General features: G+C 46.0%; 1 protein-coding gene across 12 annotated transcripts in view; it reads left to right on the top strand.

Annotated features, from left to right (window-relative positions):
- Positions 1 to 14,828, top strand: part of st3gal3b (ST3 beta-galactoside alpha-2,3-sialyltransferase 3b) — a 49,581-nt gene extending 34,753 nt beyond the window's left edge. For all 12 annotated transcript variants that reach the window (XM_076020996.1, XM_076020999.1, XM_076020997.1 and 9 more), the window contains 3 exons: positions 6,044 to 6,190; positions 7,738 to 7,884; positions 10,549 to 14,828. In XM_076020996.1, the coding sequence (XP_075877111.1) occupies positions 6,044 to 6,190; positions 7,738 to 7,884; positions 10,549 to 10,638 (384 nt within the window). In that variant the 3' untranslated portion in view covers positions 10,639 to 14,828. The remainder of the gene's footprint in view (positions 1 to 6,043; positions 6,191 to 7,737; positions 7,885 to 10,548) is intronic.
- Positions 14,829 to 20,260: the final 5,432 nt, after the last annotated feature.

Genomic DNA, 20,260 nt, shown 5'->3' with positions numbered 1-20,260 from the left:
AGACCTGAGCTCTGAGTTCGCTTCAGTGTGTTTTGTGATGCTGTGGATGCTGGATCGTTGCCCCACTGATGCAACAATCTCTTGAAAACAACCCGTCCTTTCAATCGGTGGACCAATTGTTGGATTGAAGATTGCAGTGTAATGATGGATGTCAATGCTTAATCTAGTGGTGATGCGTAGCTACACAAGGTATGCATAAGTTTGAAAGCAGGTATAGTCCAGTTTGATAACTATCTAAAGTGCATGAATGTTTCATTTTCAATACAGCAAATAAAAAATAAAAAAAAAAAGTTGCAAAGATTTTCACCTGCATTATTTTTAAGGTGAACCTTGTTTGGCCTGTGAACGCATCCATTAAGAGCCTGCATCTCGAGATCTGAACTTTGACTTTGGGCTTGGACTCGCATCACTAAGTGTAGTTGGCGTTCTTGATATTAAAGCTGTGGCTTTGACCATTAAAGCCACACTTATTTTGACTTCAGCATTTCCCAAGCGACTAGCTAAATAACTAGACTGCTCTCTGAACTTGACTGCCCTTTTGGGAAGCAACAATCAAAGCTGATGTTGCTTTTGCATTAACTGAGGGCCCAAGGAGCAGCAGGGACCAACTGTATAGTGGAAGGAAATTTCCGTAGTCGTTGCCATTGTGGTTAGTCAGCCTTCACCGAAAACACACTCAAGCTAAAATTATAAGCTGGCAAGTGAAAGCCGTTATCTAATTGTGCATTTCAAAGTGTGATTTGATTATTTGCTCTTCAGCGATCAATAGATGAATCAAATGCCAGAAGAGTTGCTGTAGTTGTTGTTAGAAGCAAAACATTTTAACATTGTCCCTCAGCAGAAACATCTTTTTACAATAGTGCAAGTCATCTGGGTCAAAGTGCTGTCAGGGGTTGGAACTATTTTCGCTCCGGTCGTCATGGGAGGTTAGAGACAAGGTTTTCACACAACATGAACTCAGACAGGCCAGAGGTCTTGGTATGTGTCAAGAACAGCAAAAAAAAAAGGCAGATTAGTGAAAGTTTTAGTAGCCTGGATAACAAAAAGGAACTGAAACGCATTGTCCAGGATTTTACATCTGTAAACTGTAGAAACTCTCTACAGGCGTCATTTTGTAAAATGCTCAATCACATTTTAGACTCATTCATTCGCAGCTCATCTTGTCTATTGTAGGACTGCGACTGGTTGGCTCACTGGTTCAACATGCACTCCAGAAAGACCTGGAGGCAGCCGTAATTGTGCGCCACAGTTTTGATCCTTTCTCCTTTGTGTCTTAATTGCTCTCAGTCTTCCTCCTGGAATCCCGTCCTCCTAGTTTAGTTTTGCTCAGAGCCATCATCACACACAAACACATCCTGTTCTGAGCTCATTACACCTCAGATGGAGTTCAATACTGTGATCCCGGTCTTTCAGGGTAGGACGGTGCATATTGCACAGTCTTATGAAACAGGCGTATCCCATGCCTGGGTGCTACTTGTTGTTTATTGGAAGCCGGTGCTGTTTTTGCTCTGTTTACATTCAAAGGATTTAAAGGCAGCTGTAGTAACCAGGCAGATGTGAATTATTTTTTTTTCAACCTCCGTTTTTTTCCCTTTACCCTCGCAGCTCGGTTTCAGCGCTTCACCTTTCTAACCTCTGACCCTTCCCCCTCGCCCCAGGGGACCAATACTCTGCCTCATCGATACACAGAAACATTATAGTTTTAGGTGAGTTGGGTTTTATTGGGCACGCTGACCCGCAAACCACAGTAAAAACCCTGAACTAACGGTTGTTCAAGTCCAAATACTGAACTTGATGTAAAAGGGGAGTTGGCTTCCTCACACAAACTTGCATGTTTTCTACATTCCTCTTTTACAATCCTTATTTTTCCCATTTCCCTTGCTAGCCATACAGCAGACTTGTCCTGACCCCTAACATGGTCCTGCTGCTGTTCCTTTGTTGAATTATCCATGAAAAGCTATGATTCATGCTTGTTGAAAAGTTGCGCAAGCAGAAAATTTGAGGTTTGACTCTAATTGACAGGCTAGAGACACACAGGCACAACATATTGATAGAGTATCCCAGCAAATTAAGAGACCTTTTAGCTCTGTCGGTGATGTTCTGCTCTACTCCACAGCTGTGAATGAGGCAAATCCGCTTGGCAGGGCTTCTGGTCCAGCAGAGACCGCTGAGTGCTTTTATGGTCTTAATTCTCAGCGATGCATTAATGGTTCCTCCCTTTTAATCAATAACACTCAAGAAGCAAGGAAGTGAAAGTGGAAATGTACAGCATGTGCAATCCGATCATATACAGTGTTCGGGAAACCAAGCTAGTAAATATTAGAACAGCTGAGAATCCATTAAGGTTTTGGACCTCAAATGGAGAAGCAGTCGTGTTCTGCCTCAGGTCTGAACGGGTTAAAGCAACTGCGGCTGCCAGAAGCAGCTTTCCTGAAGTAATTGACTTCAGTTTATTCTCTTCCGACTTTCTCATCAGCCAGTAGCGAGTGTTTTTTTGTTGTTTTTTTTTGCCACCGACTGCTTCAGCCGGAAACAAAGTGTCTCAGCCTTTTTTCTCTCCCACCAACTTTACTTCCTTTTCATTATTATGCACAAAATAACTCAGGGACACCGTAGGGGAACTTTTTTCTTTGTCAAGACTCGTTTGTTTGTTCTCAGTATTGTTGTGTTTGGATATTGTTGCTCAAACATGTGAAGGTGAAGGTTAATGTGATCTCACAGCAGTGCTCAGCCAGTAGCTGTCATCTGAGCGATCACTCTGCCAGAAGTTACACAGATTTGGCAAAATGATTTCAAATTGGTTGTAGTCCACAACGAGCTGTGTAGCTTTGTTGATTTGCTTTGGGTGATTGTGCAACCGCTACATGTAAATATGGACTTCCCACTTCACCACCTCCTGCCTTCTTAGCTCCTCTCTCGTTTCCTTGCTGGACCACCACTAAACCTTAAACATGTGTCTTGTCGAGGGCACACATCCCTGTGTGCACACACTTAAATCTAATAATCCCGTCCAATTTGGCAATAAAGCTGTGGCAGGAGAAGGTAATCAGTCATTTCCTGTTTGGCCGTAACCCAGCCAGAGACCCGAACACTCAAACCACTCACCTTTTGGCCGCTTGTGTGTCGATTGCTCTCTTGCAACTTCCTGTTCTGTATATGATCAAAAACCAGAAGGCTAAACAGTGATTTTCTTGACAAACGGACATGCACTCGCATGTCGCTTAGCGGTCAGTTCTTCTCAATTCCAAGATATTTACTTTTTTAACATTTGCATTACGGTTTGTTGAAGACTGTCCTGTATTATGCACAATTCACTTCTCAATGCAAAATTGCGTCTGTGAATTGTTGATGAACAGCACAATGTGAGAAAATTCACTCTGCACTTCCTCTGATTGCCCCTGCTCAGAGAGCTGTGTGCTAAAACACTCTTCTATCTCCAGGGAAACCTTTAACACAGTGGTTCTCAAACTTTTTGGACCCAAGGCATCCCTAAAGATTTTTTTTTCATTCGTGGTCTTAATTTCACTCTCCTCAGGTTATATGTATGACACCTTTTACTATTACATACAGCGGTTTTCTTTTCTATATCCCTCCCTGCGTTATGAAGTCACAAAAACAAGTACTTCTCCAAGTAACTTCAGCCCTACAAGAGATGCAGATTTGCCAGTTTTAATTTATTTTCCACGAGACATGTAGCAAGAAAAACTTGAGAAAATCCGTCTTAGGTGAATTAATGACCGTGTCTTTGTATTTCACGTTTAATAATACAAAAATATAATGTTATAATTGACGTGAAAATTCCAGTCATTATCTAATTATTTTGTGGAACCGCTGCCCTGCTGTACCGGCACCCTTTTGCTTCTTCATCTCATTGCTTGTTTTCTTTTTGAAAAGATGCAACCCCACCTACTGCTAGTCAGCGTTACTGCTAGTACTGGCTTTAATAGAAAGCTATAAACACCAATTAGTTGTCAGCCAAAATACAAATTATAGTTTGTCCACAATATTAGCAGTGGACCGGAAGGGTTGGAGAACCACCCATCCCTGTACTTTCCATTCTGACTCGTGGAGCTTTGGCTGGGACACCTGTGCTGCAGGCAACATTCCTCAACATCCATGACGGTGCCCTAGCCTGTCTCCCACCTGATCGTTCTGAGTCGTCACCCGTGATTGGCTGCTATCGTTCTTACAAACCCTGCCGAGCTCTGCCAGTTGTCTGAGTATTTTCAAAGAGATCCCCACCCCGTGACATTTGTGTGTAAGTACATGCTGGGTCATAGCTGTTCTAAAGTGAGGGGCGTGTGTGGTGTGTCATTAGCTGCTTTTCCTTTCCTCGAATCAAAGGGGGGTGGGGGCGGGCATGCATCACTCTCCCTATTCAGTGTGCACAGACGCGCACACATTCAAACAGCAGCGCTAAATAGATTCCTGGCAAACACAAGCTGTGTTGACAGGAGCGCTGAGCTGCCGATCCTGTTGCAGCTTGCCGAAGGCACAGAGAGCGGCAGGCGTTCAAAAAGAGCCGCCACTGTTGGGAGCCACAAAGCCGGCAGACTTGTTGCTGCTGCCTCTGCCAACACACACAAACACGCATGCACTGAGTGATGCATGGCCGTATCAAAGGCGGCCGGGCCGTGCGCTCGACTATTTGAACAGGTGATTCCCATTTCACATCTGCTGACCCTGTTGGCTTCGTGCCTTTTAGGAAGTTGCACCGTCAGGCGAGTCAATCACGCACGGCTGTTTGTTTAATTTCTCATTTAAGCTAATCCGGTAAAAACTGCTGATTTGCGGGAGGGCTTACTCTCGTTATTTGGATATCATTAAGTTGTGAGGACAGTCGATCCGCCGCAACGTACGCAGGCTGTAATTTCTCTGGGGCTGGATCTCGTCTGGCCTGTTGACTTGAATGAATGTGCAATTGGGTTTATTTTCTCGTTGCCCAACCGCACAGCCAGCAGCTAAATAGAAATGCAGGCATGGTCACAAAACAATGCAATCCATCCAGTGAGTAATAGTGAAGCAGATTGTGAATGAGCAGCAGGTTAGTCAGGAGAGCAGAAGCTGAGTACACTTAATGACGGCATTGACATGGTCTCCAGTGCCCCAGTTATGAGTCTTAGCCCAGCTTCAGTCATATTTGGGCTTCAGTCATATTCGAGAAACCTCGATAGTGATATCTCTTTATACATAAGAAGTATCCCAGTTTCTGATCGCTTGTTGCTGTATAATGCCAACCTGGTGTTGCAGATATGGCCTATTAACATTGTTTGCAGCAGAGTGGTTGAGGGAAACTGGAACCAGTTCACCACAAAATTAAATGAGTCACCGTTAAATATTTTTCTCCAATCTAAACATTCAGTAAATTTTAATTCATCCTTGATGGAGAGACCGAACTCAACTTCTTTTTTGCTCCTTCCTATTGGGGAAATACTCTAGTATTCTGCCTTTGTCCAGGCTATTAAATTCCAGGCATGTTGTTTCCATGCAGATTCTTTCACAACCAAGATAAAGTCCTTAGACATACTGTATATACAACAACAAAAAGACAAAATAAGAGTTCAATTTATTTTGGTTCTGCAGCCACACTTGCAAAAGTGATCATTTTATGATGTGACCAATCTTTTCTCTGAAATGAATTCTTGACTCCCTCTCCTCCCCCCTGCCTTCCACTAATGAAGTGGAGAGACCCTAAAACTTCCCAGAGCAGCTGCCCTCCTCACCCACCCAGCGCTCCACTCGTTTCTCCACCATGACTCTTAATTACTGCTGTCCTGTGAGCCCTTCACAGCCCTTCACATTCTTCCATTAAAGGCCCAGAAAGCCATTTCCCTAATCAGGGCTCCAGTGATGTCTGGCTCCTGGTTGGTTTGTTTAATGTCAGAGTCTAAGAGGACAACGTCACTTTGATGCCTGCTAGTAAATTGCAGTGTGTTATCAACTCTGGACGAGTTGCATCATCATGTTGTTTTTTATGCGATGATGAAGTTTTTGTCCTTTTACCTTTTTTTGACCTGCTCTATGAACTTCTCTGTTTCCGCAGAGGGGTACTGAGGGGTTCTGGAAGTCGGTGGCACACTACGTTCCCCGGGAGCCATCTGAGATCAGAATCCTCAATCCCTACTTCATCCAGGAGGCGGCCTTCCACTTCATAGGCCTGCCATTCAACAACGGCCTGATGGGCAAAGGGGTAAGACACACGCAAGGCGCACTCCCAACAGCGATGGAGCGACTTCTGCAATCGGTGGGCTTGGAAAGTGGAAAGTTTTGATTGATCTATAAATACGCTGCGTGTCATCATAACTTGAGGAGGTTTGATAGATGGTTATCGCCGCGGTTAATCCGCGGAGAAAAATCAAAGGTAGAAAAATTCCAAATGATTCTCCGGCTGTTGTGCCTGCAATCATCCAGGCCCGTTTTGGCGGCTTTCATCTGCAGGAGATCTGATAAGGCAACGCTCGTACCAAAGAAATGGCCACTAAATGAACTTTCCAACCCACTTTTGCTGAACATCTGCTTTGTTGCATGTTGATATTTCCCCCCCCTACGACTTGACTTGAAGGTGTTTTTACAGAAATGCCATTTTTTTCAGCGTTGATGCTTCTGGAATGTTAAATACTTGCTGCAAACCAGGTCCAGTCGTAGTTCTGCACCACTCTACCCCTATTCATTGTTGTAAATGGACCTGTGGACTATGCAAATAAAGATGTTTTTGTAGAGATGGCTGTGCATAGAACATTCTGCCAGAGGGGAGAAAAGGGCTTTGATTAAGCACCAAAAAACTGTATTATTGCAACAAATTTGGAATGAAACGCTGTTTACTGTTTTTTTAATGTATTATTGAATCATTTGAAAATGCGTTTTGCTGTTAAATGGAGAAAGATACCGTGACCAAAATATTATGGAAAACTGAGCCCTCTGGGGCCACCAGACCACAACTGCATGAACTCCCCTCTGCAACATGTGTTCAACATGTGGGCATCTGGTGCGTGCGCGTACGTGTGTGTGTTTTCTGTTTGGTTCTGGCCATTAGCTGCTCTGTCTTATTTAAATACTTTACGGGTTGCAGGGTTTTATGATTTGGCACATCTTTTCCCCAGACCACTGCTGCCTCTCTGCGCCAGCCGTATTAGTTTATGTAGGTGGAATTTGTCACGCTCCTGTTTATGTCAAGTGTCGGTGTGTGTGTGTGTGTGTGTGTGTGTGTGTGTGTGTGTGTGTGTACGCGTGTGTACGTGTGTAAATTAATCTGTATCAGAAGACACAGTAGGGGGTTGGACAGCTGCTGCTGCTTCAGCTCCACTGACCCTGAGGGCTGCGAATCAGGCTAATGATTTAAGTGGGGCCTCCCTCCACTCTTTTATTCTGTGCCCACTCTCTGCCCCGACACACACACCATCCCTTTTACCCCTCTCAAACACACACACACACACACACACACAGTCAACCCCTTTACCCCCCAGATCTGTGGCAGCCCAAGGCGGTTAGGAAGCACAGCTCAAGCTCGTAGATCCGTGCGAGGGGTCTGCAGGGGTCGTGTCTTAGAGGTAATAGTTAATCACCAAGTGCTCAAAGTCACGTAAGGGCGACGGCGCAGAACAAAGACAGAGGTACAAACGGAGAAGGTGGACCACCGGCCCCTCTGTCTCTCCTGAGCAGGAAGCACTGTGGGGGGGGGGGTGCTACACTGTGACTGTGGCGCGCTGACAACCTGCCTCTCTGCTGCTTTAACCACAGAACATTCCAACTCTGGGAACAGTTGCCATCACCATGGCTCTGCATAACTGCGACGAGGTGGCGGTGGCTGGTTTCGGTTACGACATGAACACACCTCACGCACCTCTGCACTACTACGAGACGGTCAAGATGTCCGCCATCAAAGAGGTGAGTGCTTCAGGGGCAGGGAAAAGGTTTATGCAGGTGAGTAGTGGCCAGTTTACTGTCAGAAACTCTATACTTAATATCAGTGGTGGGTAATATCACGTCTAGGCCTTCAGTGACGTCATACTCGAAAATAAATGATGATTTTAAGACTTGTCAGACACCAAAGAGAAAATGACCAAAACAAACAATTCATTGAAAATAAAAGTAAACAGATTATTTGCATTTGTTTTCAAGAGTGTGCTAGTCGAAATCTGATTGGCTGTCGCAACTGATTCTAGTCCATTCATTTACAGCGGACAGGAGCCTAATATGTTGATTCTGAAGGCCTCAGGCAGATTTCATAGAACCTGACAGCACAAGCTGGCTTAGCTAAAAACTCTACTGTACTATACAAGAATGGAAGCAAGATTAGCAGTATTACGGATTAAAAAAAAGCTCTAAAAGGGATGTTAAAAGTGCAAAGGTCATAGATACAAAGAGAAAAATGCTGTTTGCAAGTTACAATGTGCACTGAAAAATTAGAGTGAAAAACCCTGAATTCAGGCAGCGTGAGTAATTAGTAATATAACAATAAGTGTTATTGACAGCCTTCACTCAGTGTCCAGGTGAGTTTCCTCCGGTTCACGTCTCCTCCACCATATGTGTTCGACTCTAAAAACCGTCCAAACCTAAAGGCAGGTAGATGCAGCACTAGTTCCACGGTGGCAGCCTGGGAAGGTCAGTAATTCCCCGGCACTAACACAGCAAGGCTGTTCCATCAGCCGCTCTGCCAGCGTGTCCACTGTTAGTTAGCGCTTCGTTTGAACAGAGAGTCCCGCCCCCTCACCTCGCTCTCTCAGTGTTTATTCTGAAGGCCGGCAGAATCAGAGATGTCGGCGGCGTGCTGACGTGCGTAAACCATGAGCTCAGTACGATGATAACCTTTGTCTAAACTCCCAGTGAACCATCGGCATTTATTACAATCATCTTCGTCAACATTTGCAGTCATCAGCCGCACGCGGCTAATTGATGGGAATCCTCATGGCCTTTTGTTTGGAAGAGCGGTGCGGCTTCCCATGGGTCCTTTGATTTTCTTTTTCTTTTTTTTTGCTGGGAATCCACAGAGGGCCAGCCGTGAAATTAACCACTGCTCGAGGAACCTGTTTTTTATTATGGTGGAGACACATGGAAAAAATGTCATTAGAAAAGACACAAATGTATAACAGATAAAAACCACATTCAGCCAGAAATATCTTGTCTCGCTGCCCTGCAGAACAACTCATTGTTTTGTTGCCTCCACCTTCTCTGCTTGTTGTCCCGCCATCATCAGCCTCTTGTTGAGCTGAAGAAAGAACAAAAGAAAACTTTTCTTTTTGGAAAACAAAAATATAAAGGGTCAGTAGCAGTTCACCGAAAGTAAAGGCAATAGGAAATGGTTTAATGTTGATATGAATAAATGTATGTGTGGATGTTGGCGCGTTGTGCACAATGCCCTCGTTGAACTGCCAGCTGCGTCATGTGCACGCAGTGTTTAGCTTCACGACACGACTCACTTTACGGGCCATAGCAGCTGCTGCTGCGGATCAATCACACATCGCCTCATATTAGCGATTGGTCACGTGATTGGCTGCAGGTTTGTTTTGTTTTTTTGGTGGGGGGTTTTAGATTCTAGAGCCAAAGCTGCCAGCTCACTGCTGCACCTTGGCAAGCCTGCTGGCTTTGCTTTAAGGGCCCAGTGCGTAACATTCACAAGGGGCCGCTGGAACAAAATGGGATGGATCTGCACTGGGTTTTGTGACTGTTATTATTATTATTATTGTCATTATTTTTTACTCTAACAACACAGTATGAGAAAGACGAGTGGTTAAGGTGGACATTGGAAAACGGTGATCAACACCTGTGTGGTCTTCAGCAGGGAACGTTTGCCCGTGAGGCGAAAATATTTGCAGACTGACACTGAGATCAGCTGCTGTGTGCAGGGCTGCTCCTTGAGCCAAGCAGTCTGACGCAACTCACTTCTGATTGCTGAAGCTGAAGTCCGAACACGATCAGAACATTGTGCACAATGAATGAACAGATATTCATTTGCACCGCTGAATAAGATTTCCTGCCACTAGGTGCTAGTAAATCTCACACATTAGTAAATTGGAAGACAGTCTTGGCTTGAGTCACAGCCTCACTGTGTGTGAAAACAGCAGCCAGTTCTTTTGCATCACCGATGCTGTTGGCTGTGAAATATGTTAGTCATCTTCTGTCATCTTTTGTTTTGTTTTCTTCCATTTATAGTTTAATTTCACATGGTACTGGCACCCAGTTTTCAGGCTTATTCAGTTTCAGAGTACTTTATTAATCCCTTAAGGGCAATTCACTTTACAGTTACCTGTCCATAGCAGAACACGACAAGACAAGACAAGACAAGGCAACACGATTATTCCCTATATACCTGTATCTTGTTGAATGTTGGGAGCCCAAAGTTTTTCTCCTCTGGTCCCACCTCCATCCGCTCCCAGAGCACCACACAGGAGCCTCTGGCTCTGGTTGCAGGTGTCGGGCTCGTCCGGTCCTCACAGCACAGCAGGCTTGTGTAAATTCAAGGGTCAACGCTCGTAGTTGGGTGAGGCGGCAGCGAGGCCTCGTCGCCTCGCAACCAGCTGACTCCTCTTTGCTCTTGTCGCCCTCCCGCAGTCCTGGACGCACAACATCGCTAAGGAGAAGGAGTTCCTCCGCAAGCTGGTGAAGGCCAACGTCATCACAGACCTGACCAACGGCATCTGAGTTTACACCCGACTGACCGACTGACCGACTGACCGACCGACCCAGCCACCCAACAGTCTCCTTCTGCCCCTACCGAAGGACTACGGAACAGGAAGTGAGGGGGAGGGGCAAAGGGTGAGGGGCGGTCTCTCAGAGAAGGTGGTCTCTCCCTCTGAGTCCAGGCCACCTGCTACGCTGGCGGAGCTTTCGTGTCAGCGGAGATCATTTGAAAGACTACGACTGACTGGTGGTGATTTCTGTGGGGGGGGGTGGGGGGTTTGCACACACGTGCCTTCAGAACCAAAGACTCCTGGACGGACTGACTCTGGGCGGGAGGTGGGCCGGACGCCGCCGGCCCGTGTCACAGCGAAGCTCTATCGGTCCGCCCCTTCAACGTTTACAGCCTCCCTGGGCCTGCCGCTCGCAAGTATCACACTAACGGTTGGAAGAGGCCGAAGCGACACTCAGACCTGAGCAGACTGACCTGGGAGCGGATGGCGAAGACTTGAAGCGGGTCGAGTGTTAGCAGTGCCAAACGTACCTCGCGCTGGGGGGGAAGACGTGGCCGCCTCCCCTCCTCTTCCTCCCGCTGTCTCTCGCTGCCTGAATGTATTCACCTCTCAGTGTAAATAGGAACGGTTTTTATGTTGCTTTTTAACCGAGCAACAGCCGCAGCAGCTGCAGTGGCGGCTGACTCCACCCCCATTCCAAGTCCCTCCTAACCCCACCCACCATTTGCCCATTCATTTGCTAATGTTTCTTCTTCCTTCTGTGTGTGTGTGTGTGTGTGTGAGCCTGGGGGTCTAACTTTAGCTCCTAGTGAGCAGATCAATAAGTGTGGCACACACACACACACACACACACACACACACACACACACACTCACCAGTGAGTCTCCGAGGTGTTGGCTGTTAATTGAAGACGGACAACACCGACTCTACTCACCTGCTCCTGTCTGGGTTGTACTACCTTCCACGGCCACCGGGGGCAGAGTCTTGACGTTTGTCTTCCACCATTAACAAGTTGAGGAAATGATCTCAAAAGACAACAAATCGCTGAATCCATATCAGGCGTTGTGACTACGAGGGACAGTTGACCCAGAATAGAAGTCTCACCCCTTTGCCGTCGACCGCTGTGTCGATGGAGACCCGGGTGACGCTTCCGGATCCACGTAACTGTTCAAGAGTTTCACAGAGAGGAATAATTCCGCGCAGTGCAATCAATACTGGCCATGTAAACGCATTTACAAAAACAAAAAACCAACAGAACCAAACCATAGGGTGACTCCACAAGGCTCCCTGTGGTGTCTCAAGTCTTTAGTTTTCCTGGAAATGGTGACAGTAACTGTGTTTTCTTGAAGCTGCTTCACCAGCAGAGCCTCCCAGCAGGCTGCCGTGTTCATGACATGTCCAGGTGTCGCCTGCTGCTATCAACTCGCTAAATTCTGTGTCACTGTGTGAAACTCGAGGAGGGTTTTGCGGATCACCGGAGCCCCCGTCACCATAGTGGCGAGGAGAAAATGGTTCATATTTCACTTTTGGGTGAACTGCCCCTTTTAGGCTTGTTTTGTTTTTTCTGACAGCATTGCAAAACGGAGACGTGTCGTCCATCTTTACAGTCGCCGACGCCTTGGCACGATGATTCTCAAGTGTTTTGGGTTGTGTACAGTTTAGCTTTTACACTTTGATCTGTGAAGAATTTTATCTGTACCAGAGTAAAAACTAGTGACTAGAAATTTCTGTTCCTGCACAGAATAGTTTTGTGTTTTATCTGACGTGTGAATGCTCGGTCAGAGAGGTCGCCGGGAAGTTTGAACGTTGAAAATCCAGAATGCTAAATTATTTTTAAAATTTCAAGTCTGTTCCATTAAAACACTAAGTCTGCTTGTTTTTGTTTTGTTTTTTTTCTGTATTGATTTTTAAGTTCTTTTCTCTACACTTGAAAGGACATATCGTAAGAAAATGTCCAATGTGCTTTTAGTTTGTGGGACTTTTTCGTGTGCAGACTCCTCTCTACATGCGCGGTTGTAAATCCTTTGCCCGCGTGGCGGTACGGCTCTCATCATGCCACCGGCTGTAGCGCAGACTCCAGAAGCGTGCTGGAACTAAAAGGTTCTGCATGTTACATCTCCACCTTTCAACCTCTTGTTGCTGCAGATCTTCGTCTTCTTCACTGAACAGTGGAGTCTGATTGTAGAATATAAATATACATATATATATAAATAAATATATATATATATAAAAAGCTAGAATTGTTTTACGGTTGATTCTAATTATTTATTTTGCTACAAAGTCCAAGCATTTTAGTCCCGGGCAGGCCTGCTTCCTGTTTTTGTTGTTCTGTTTGTTGTCCAGAGAAGGTGCAAGAGTTTGTGTTTGTTCTGGAAAGCCGCCACCATGTGCTTCCTCCTCCGAGTTTGTGGCAGACGCAGTGTTGTGACGGAGCCTCGGATCAATCTGTCACCGACTGGCTCTTCATGCTACAGTTTACTAGATGTGCGTGCTCCATGCAGCTGCTGTAAACACAGAACAGGCGCCGCGCTGTGACAGCTGAGAAGCCTTCCAAGTCTCCCCAAAAAACTGAATGACTGAATAGGAAAAAAATAATATTGGACGTTCTGACGGGGCTCTTTGCAAATGCAGGCTCTGCCACGCTCTTCAGTATTTCAACACTGTGTCCACATTCAAAGTATTTGCCTCTCCTCCTGCTTCCTGGCGCCGGGAGGTCAGAATGTCACATCGGATCACTTTTGTTTTTCATTTTAATTTTTGTAATTTTTCTCCAATGAATGCGATAATCAGCTTTATCTAGAGACGGTGCATTTAGTTCTGCTTTGCCAAAGCAGGATTCTGTTTTGTTTGTTTTTATCTTTGTCAAATGATAATTCACATCTTGTCTTTCTTTCTTCGAAAGTGCATATTTACTGTACATCCTCGCACACACCGACAGTTGTTCTCCAGTTTCTCTCAGCCACTAAGCGGCTCTAGGTTGCGTTGCTCCTTCACGCGTCGCTGTCCTCGGTCTGTTTTTTATTAGAACACTGCGGGATCATGTGTCAGCAGGTCCCTCTCGGGTTTGACTGAATCATCTTTTTGGGATCCGGTTTCTTTCTTTTGGACTGGAGGAGCAAAGTCACGGGGAGCAGCTCAGCATTAGCGTTGCACTATCGTGAGGCATCCGAGTGCCATGTGCCTCATCACCTGGATCATAGTGAGGAGTGGAACTCCGGGAAGGTCTGGTCCTGTTGGTGGGTCCAGCTCTCAGCCGGTCAGGTCACCCCTCTGTGTTTTCTCCTGATTTGGGACCAGTCCATTTCCAACTCTTCATCATCTTCAGAGAGCAAATTGGTGGTTTTATGATTCCGTTTAGCCTGCAAGTGACACATTCACACAAGTATCTTTGAGTTTTATTTTGTTTCTTGATAAAGAAAACATCTACAAAACATCTACAACCATCATTGCTCAAGCAAAGGTTGTTAAATGTCCTGAACAAAGTTGGATGTTTTAGTCGGGCACATCGGTCTGTCCTCTGTGTTGCATAATGTGACGCGACGCGACAAGGTTCAATGTTTGTTTTCCCTTAATTCCACCGCCATTGGGCTGAAAGGTCAGGATGTGCTTCTCTCTGCTGCTCAGATTTTAAAATGACTCTCAGCCTCACAGAGGTGCCAGTTGTGTGACGGCACCTCTGAAGGCTTTGAGACTAATTGAAAGGATCTTTGGCTGACCTCCGAGTACTGACAGAAAAAGGAGCTTTCTACCAACAGGGTCGATAAAAACTGGAGGGAGATCGTTATCAGCTCCTGCAATCATTTAAAAAAAAGAAAAAGGAAATGTTTTGAATGAACCATGCCAAACCACCAGTGAGCTGCATTAGAGCTTGAGCAGATGCTAAGTTGGAGCGAGTTGTTTTTGGTTTCGCGTTGTTCTGAATGCTGGAGGAGTTGTAAAAATGAACTGAGCCCAAATTGGCTCGTTGGGAAAATGACAAACCTTCTCGTTTCAAAGCCGAATGTATTCTCTGCAGTCGTTGATCATATTTATAAAAGTATGTTCTTATTTTTATTTTTTTACATCATCATCTACATCATCATCATCATCATCATCATCAGCGGGAAGTCGATGTGATCAAAAGTGTTCAATGTTTGTTTTTGTTTGTATGTTCAGTTTTTCAATGGCTTTCTGCAACTCAATAAATACGTTTGTAATGGATATTTGCCTGAGAATGTTGTCTGCTTCTGTGGATTAACTGGGCTGGTTTTTCCCACCAGAATGCATCAATGTTTTTGCTTGTTGGTGATGTACATATTTTTGCACACTGTGAATTTTTACGTACAGCTTTTCTTATTGTAGAGTAGGAGGTGTTAGTGTTGTGCTTTCTGCTTTGTTTCTTTCAGAGGTTGCAGTGAGCAACACTGAGGAGGGATGCAACAGTGGGGTGTGGAGGAGGGGGTTTCCGCTGCAACCTTAACCTCCAGAAAACATTTGTCACTCTCTGACCTCTTGACTGACCTCGGACAGCAGCCAGATCCCCCAGATTTCTCTGCAGCCTCACTAATCGACCTCCAGCAGGTCTGTAAAATGAGCCAATCGGCTTATTTTACAGATGGACCAGCAGCAGATATGAGTGTGGTTGAGTTGTGGCAAAGTAAGAGGATTCCTTCACGTGGCACAACCTCTCCTGAGCCGTGCTGCCCTTGAAGGAGACCTGGAAGAAGATATTTTTGATGAGGTGCAAACAGCAGCTGCTGTTGAAGAGGTCAGTGGTGCATATAGTGGAGTGGTGTTTTTTTTTTTTTACGTTAAAACCATCAACGCACTGACAAACAATGTACCTTGTGCATTGTGACTGACATCCAAACCCCAGTTCCCTTAAGAAAATCTGCTTCACCTGAATGTGACGTCCAGAAGGATCATCCTGGCATCCTGTCCAAATGTTGTCTATGAGCTCTTATAAATATATGAAAAAGATTCAGGAAGGATTCTATCTGGTCTTCCCAGGTTATATTGCCTCCTTCCTGAAAGTTTTCTCTTGTTCTCTCCATTTCTGTGCCGTTCATTTTCTCACACTCTTCCTCCTCCTTTCCGGTTCCATCTCCCCGCCGTGTATTTCTCTCCCTTCACCTGCTCAACTGACAAGGGGCCAGATCTCATTTCACGGCCTCAAGGGGAGTCCATTGAGGAAAAAAAACCAACCAAAAACTGTTGTGCACATGCAGTAAACGCACAAGTACAGTTCAGCTGCAGCCGGCAAAGTCGCGCTCTCACTTTCACACGCTGCAGCATCGCCGTTAACCCAGAGGAGGAGGTGGAGCAAGGCGAGGGCAGGCCGTCCAGCTGGCGGCCGCTCTAAATCAGCGCTGGTGTGAGGTGAGGGGGGACGCGGCACCCAGGGGCCCTTAAAACACCGCTGGAGTGTCCCGTCCTGCTGTTAATGGGGTGCCAGAAACGCCACACAACAAGTCACGCCTTGACAGTCACCTGAATCAGCTCCTCTGGACTGGGACAGCTCGGCCGCCGCCTGGGGGCGGAGGGGGAGGGACGGTGGAGGGGTCTCTGTCACCTGGGAGCCCCCCGAGGCAGCTGGGCCAGCTGGAGGCGCTGCTCCCAGTCCCACCAGCCGGCCAACCAGCCGTCCGGCAGACGGGGGCACCAGCCCGCCTGCACCTCCTCAGCCGATGGGGCCTTTTATTCCGGGCGACAGGTCCCCCACCCCGCCTGCTCTCAGCAGGGTTGGAGCAGAGGGGCCACGACCTGCAGGCCTGAAATCTAAACTCCTTGTAAAAAGTTAAAAAAAAAAAAAAAAAAAGGAGTTGGAACGGGGAGAGAAAACATCCATTCAGGCACCCAGTGCTCCACCCTCCTCCCCTCTCCTCTCCGCCCGTGTTTGCCTAACGTTGGGTCAGACGGCTGAAAACAACATTCCCCACCCGGCCGACTGTCCCACTTTTCTGTCACCTTTGTCTGTGGACAAGTCCCACCCACTGGCCACAAGCTTTTTTCACTGTAACACTCAGGATGGTCCACCTTGAGCTGCAGATCCATCTTGAAAAGCTCCCATCTGAATCTTTTCTCTTTTTCCCCACTTCCATTCCATCAGGATATGACTGGACAAATCAGTAGCTGCTGTCATTTTTACAGCAGAGGTTTTTTTTTTTCTTTCATCTAAGATGCTTTCTAAGACTGGTTGATTTTACACATCACAGGCTAACTTCATCATTTTAACCAACAACTTTGTATTCTCCTGAATGTTTCCCTTACGCTGTGAATTTTAACCTCATTTGCAGTGAATTAGAAGAGAGTGATGTCCTCTCAGCTTCAGTCCACCTTTGAGTCTCTGTGTGTGAAGCTGTGTGGAGCTGAAAACAGTGTTGCACTGCTGCTCGCTTTTGTCACTCTTGTGGCTGCACAGCTGTGTGAACGCGTGAGACGACCTCCCTGTTCCAGTGCGAGCTGAATGTTGTGAAATCCTGTCAAAGAAATGTGACATTTCCAGGACAGAAAGTGGTTTTTGAGAGAGAGGGAGAAATATAAACTAGCATGATATCAAGTGGTAGAGAAAACAGTTTTCTATCAGGGGTTGTTCAGTGTGGCTTCAGAGTCTGGAGCAGTTGTTGTGACAATCTAATCGCCCTCCATCCAGCTACACACGTCCTCCTTAATCAGCCCACACGCTCACATGCTGCTGTATTTTTTATGCGACCACTGCTACAACAAAGCTGCATGGACGCCTCCTGGAATGCAGCTTTGAGACGCTCCAAAGTGTAAATTCCATCTGATTTATCTGTGCGGTGTTCGCGGCTTTGCGCTAATGTGGAAAGGCGTTGTTATGGACTTGATTGTTGGGCTCTTCCAGCTACACAATGAGTCTGTCCCACAGATTCCACCTTGGTTTCTGCAGATTTGGCCCCAGGGACTTTGGACAGTTTGCTGGAAAAGGGGAGTTCCCATTTGAGAAAGAGAAAACAAACCTTTTAAAAAGTTGGAAAGCTCCCAGAAAAGAAAGAGGCACCTTTTGGATTGAGGAAGGTTGGAACCTGCTTCTCCAGAGAGGAACCATGGAGGAAATTTAAAATGGCCTTTGACCTATCCTCCATCACATCTGGAGCAGCCTCTCTGACTCTCAGCTCAGCATCCAAACCCGGAGCCCCGAACATTGTCCTTCACGGAAAGAGAAAATCTCACATAAAAAAGGTTCTCCCCATAAACCCAGTTTAATTCAGACGAGCAATCCAGAAAATTCCTCTGCAGCCACTGTGTTTCTGCAGCCTGCCAGAGACTAAGTCTGTCAGCCTGCGTGCGTGCGTGGTTGTGTGTGTGTGTGTGTGTGCATGCATGCGTGATTTAGTGTGTGTGTGTGTGTGTGTGTGTGTTGGCTGCTGATCTGTGTGTTCTGCTTGCATGGGGTTTAACTGTGGGTGTGCAAACAGTGTCATGCTGCAAATCTCACAATGCCAAACAAGTACATCGCCAACCTTGCCTGCACTAATGGTGATGTACACAAACACACACACACACACACACACACACACACACACACACACACACATGGCTGCAGCGCGGTGCCCTCTGATAAAGCACTGTTGCCTTCCTGGTGATTTATAGTTTGTTGCTTGGTGTTTCATTTTATTAAGGACACTTTTTTTTTTTTTTACTGTCTGATGAATTAAAGAGGAAGATACCCAAGATTTGTCTGGCTTATCAGTTTAATATGAGTGTTGATGTCTGTTTAAGGACCAGGATTGGCTGTTTTTTTTTTTTTTACGACGATGTGAGGTAGAAAACATTTGGCCAGAGTCCATCATTCCATCTTTCTGACAACTGTGATCTGAACACATTGCAAGTGTGAGATTTTTTTTTTTTTTTTTTTTTGCGATCTTTCCCGGAGGCTCCGCTTCACCGTCTCTCTGCTGCCGTTATTGAGCTCATCCCTTTTATCTGACAGCACATTCCTGCATGCCATGCACCTCAGCTGTGTGCATTACTGCCTCTCTGGACGCTACTATTATTAGAAACCCTCGCAGAGTTCTGGGTTCCTCCCCGTGTGTGTGTGTGTGTGTGTGTGTGTGTGTGTGTGTGTGTGTGTGTGTGTGTGTGTGTGTGTGTGTGTGTGTGTGTGTGTGTGTGTTTCTGGAGAGCCCAGGAAATGTTTACCCAGCCTTTGTGCTCAGCGGGGCCGTGATGTTTGCCCTGCAGGGAGTGCCCCAGCTGGAGGGCCTCTCTGTGTCGGAGGGTGGCCGGGATGTGTCAGGTGGCCGGTGGGGGACGAGACGGAGGGATGGGGTTTGGGGGTGGGGTGGTTCAGGACGTCTGCTATGAGAGCCGGATTGAGTGGCTGGTCAGAGGAGCTCAGGGGCGGAACGTCTTCAGGGCCAGGAGCAGGTGGCATAGTGAGGAAGCAAGAGACCGGAGCAAGACCAAGTCGTGTGTGTGTGTGTGTGTGTGTGTGTGTGTGTGTGTGTGTGTGTAATAAAGACCTACAGGTGTGTACCATCTATTATGTTCACATCAAAGGCTTCCTTGAAGGGCCTACTGGGTACCACCCCCACCCTCTCAACCCCCTGGGACCATGTGATCAGAAGGCTCTGTTCAGAATCACTCATAATAACTCTGGTTTGAAAGTCATAGACAAGAAGGAAGGAAAAATGTAATGTGAAATGTAAAAAAAGATGCAAAATGCAAATTGTGCTGGCTGCCAGACTGCACGGCTCTGAAGTCCTTTTGATTGCTGCGTGTATTGCTGTGTTTGTGAAGGAGACACAAAACCTGGGAGGTGGTTGGACAAGCTAGTCTTTCATGCGCAAGCGGACCAATTAGTTTTGTTACTGATGCTTTTAGCACTTGGCTAGAGACTAATGGTTTCCTGTTGGTGCCTGGAGTAATATTACAAGTGTGTCCTCGAGCAGTTGCTGCCTGTTCTTTAGTCTTTTATTGAAAAAAATAAAAATAAATTCCAACTGCTGCAATAGAGGCACATCCGCTAACATCTTTAGCAGCAGCAAGGCTCGCAGCCACTTCCTGTGTTTCTTCTTGGTCTTCTTCAGAGGCTCTTAAAAAAATGCCTTTTTTCTTCACCTTAAAAATTGGAAGATGATCTGTCTATCACATTCAAGACGACCAATCAGATATGTTGCTGCCAGTTTTAGCAGGTGGATGAAATTCTATGGCTTCACACGGGTGTGAGGAATAACATTGAATGTGCAACATTGTTTTGCAGCAATACTGCTCCTTGTTCTACTTTTATTATGAAAATACCAATCCAGTTCTGGTAAAAAACTATTCATACAGCATAATTTACACTTGGCTGTTTGGCAGCAGCTGGTGTTGCCAACGTTCAGAAAAATAAAGGACACCTCCTCCAGTGCTCGGGGCCATGACCATCACACACCAGTGGCTCACCAGTTACAGTAGTGGTAAACTTAAAACTTAAAATAGGGTTTCAAAAAAGGATATGGTTCACAAAGTATGAACATGACATTAGAAATAAGCTGAATGTTTAAATTGTATTGATATCTTTTAGGTGAACATATTTTTACACAACATTCAATAAGGTGCAGGAAAGGGTGTGTATGGGGCTGTGAATGGGTTGTGCAATGGTATTGCCTGCAGCTTCATAGATTACGGTTTTGAATGCAAACTCTATG

The sequence above is a fragment of the Nelusetta ayraudi genome, unplaced genomic scaffold, assembly GCF_046127955.1.
Source record: "Nelusetta ayraudi isolate G7.1 ecotype Tasmania unplaced genomic scaffold, CSIRO-AGI_Nayr_v1 ptg000011l, whole genome shotgun sequence".
Taxonomy (NCBI): domain Eukaryota; kingdom Metazoa; phylum Chordata; class Actinopteri; order Tetraodontiformes; family Monacanthidae; genus Nelusetta; species Nelusetta ayraudi.
The sequence above is the reverse complement of the archived record's forward strand: the minus strand, read 5'-3'. Positions and strand labels throughout refer to the sequence as shown.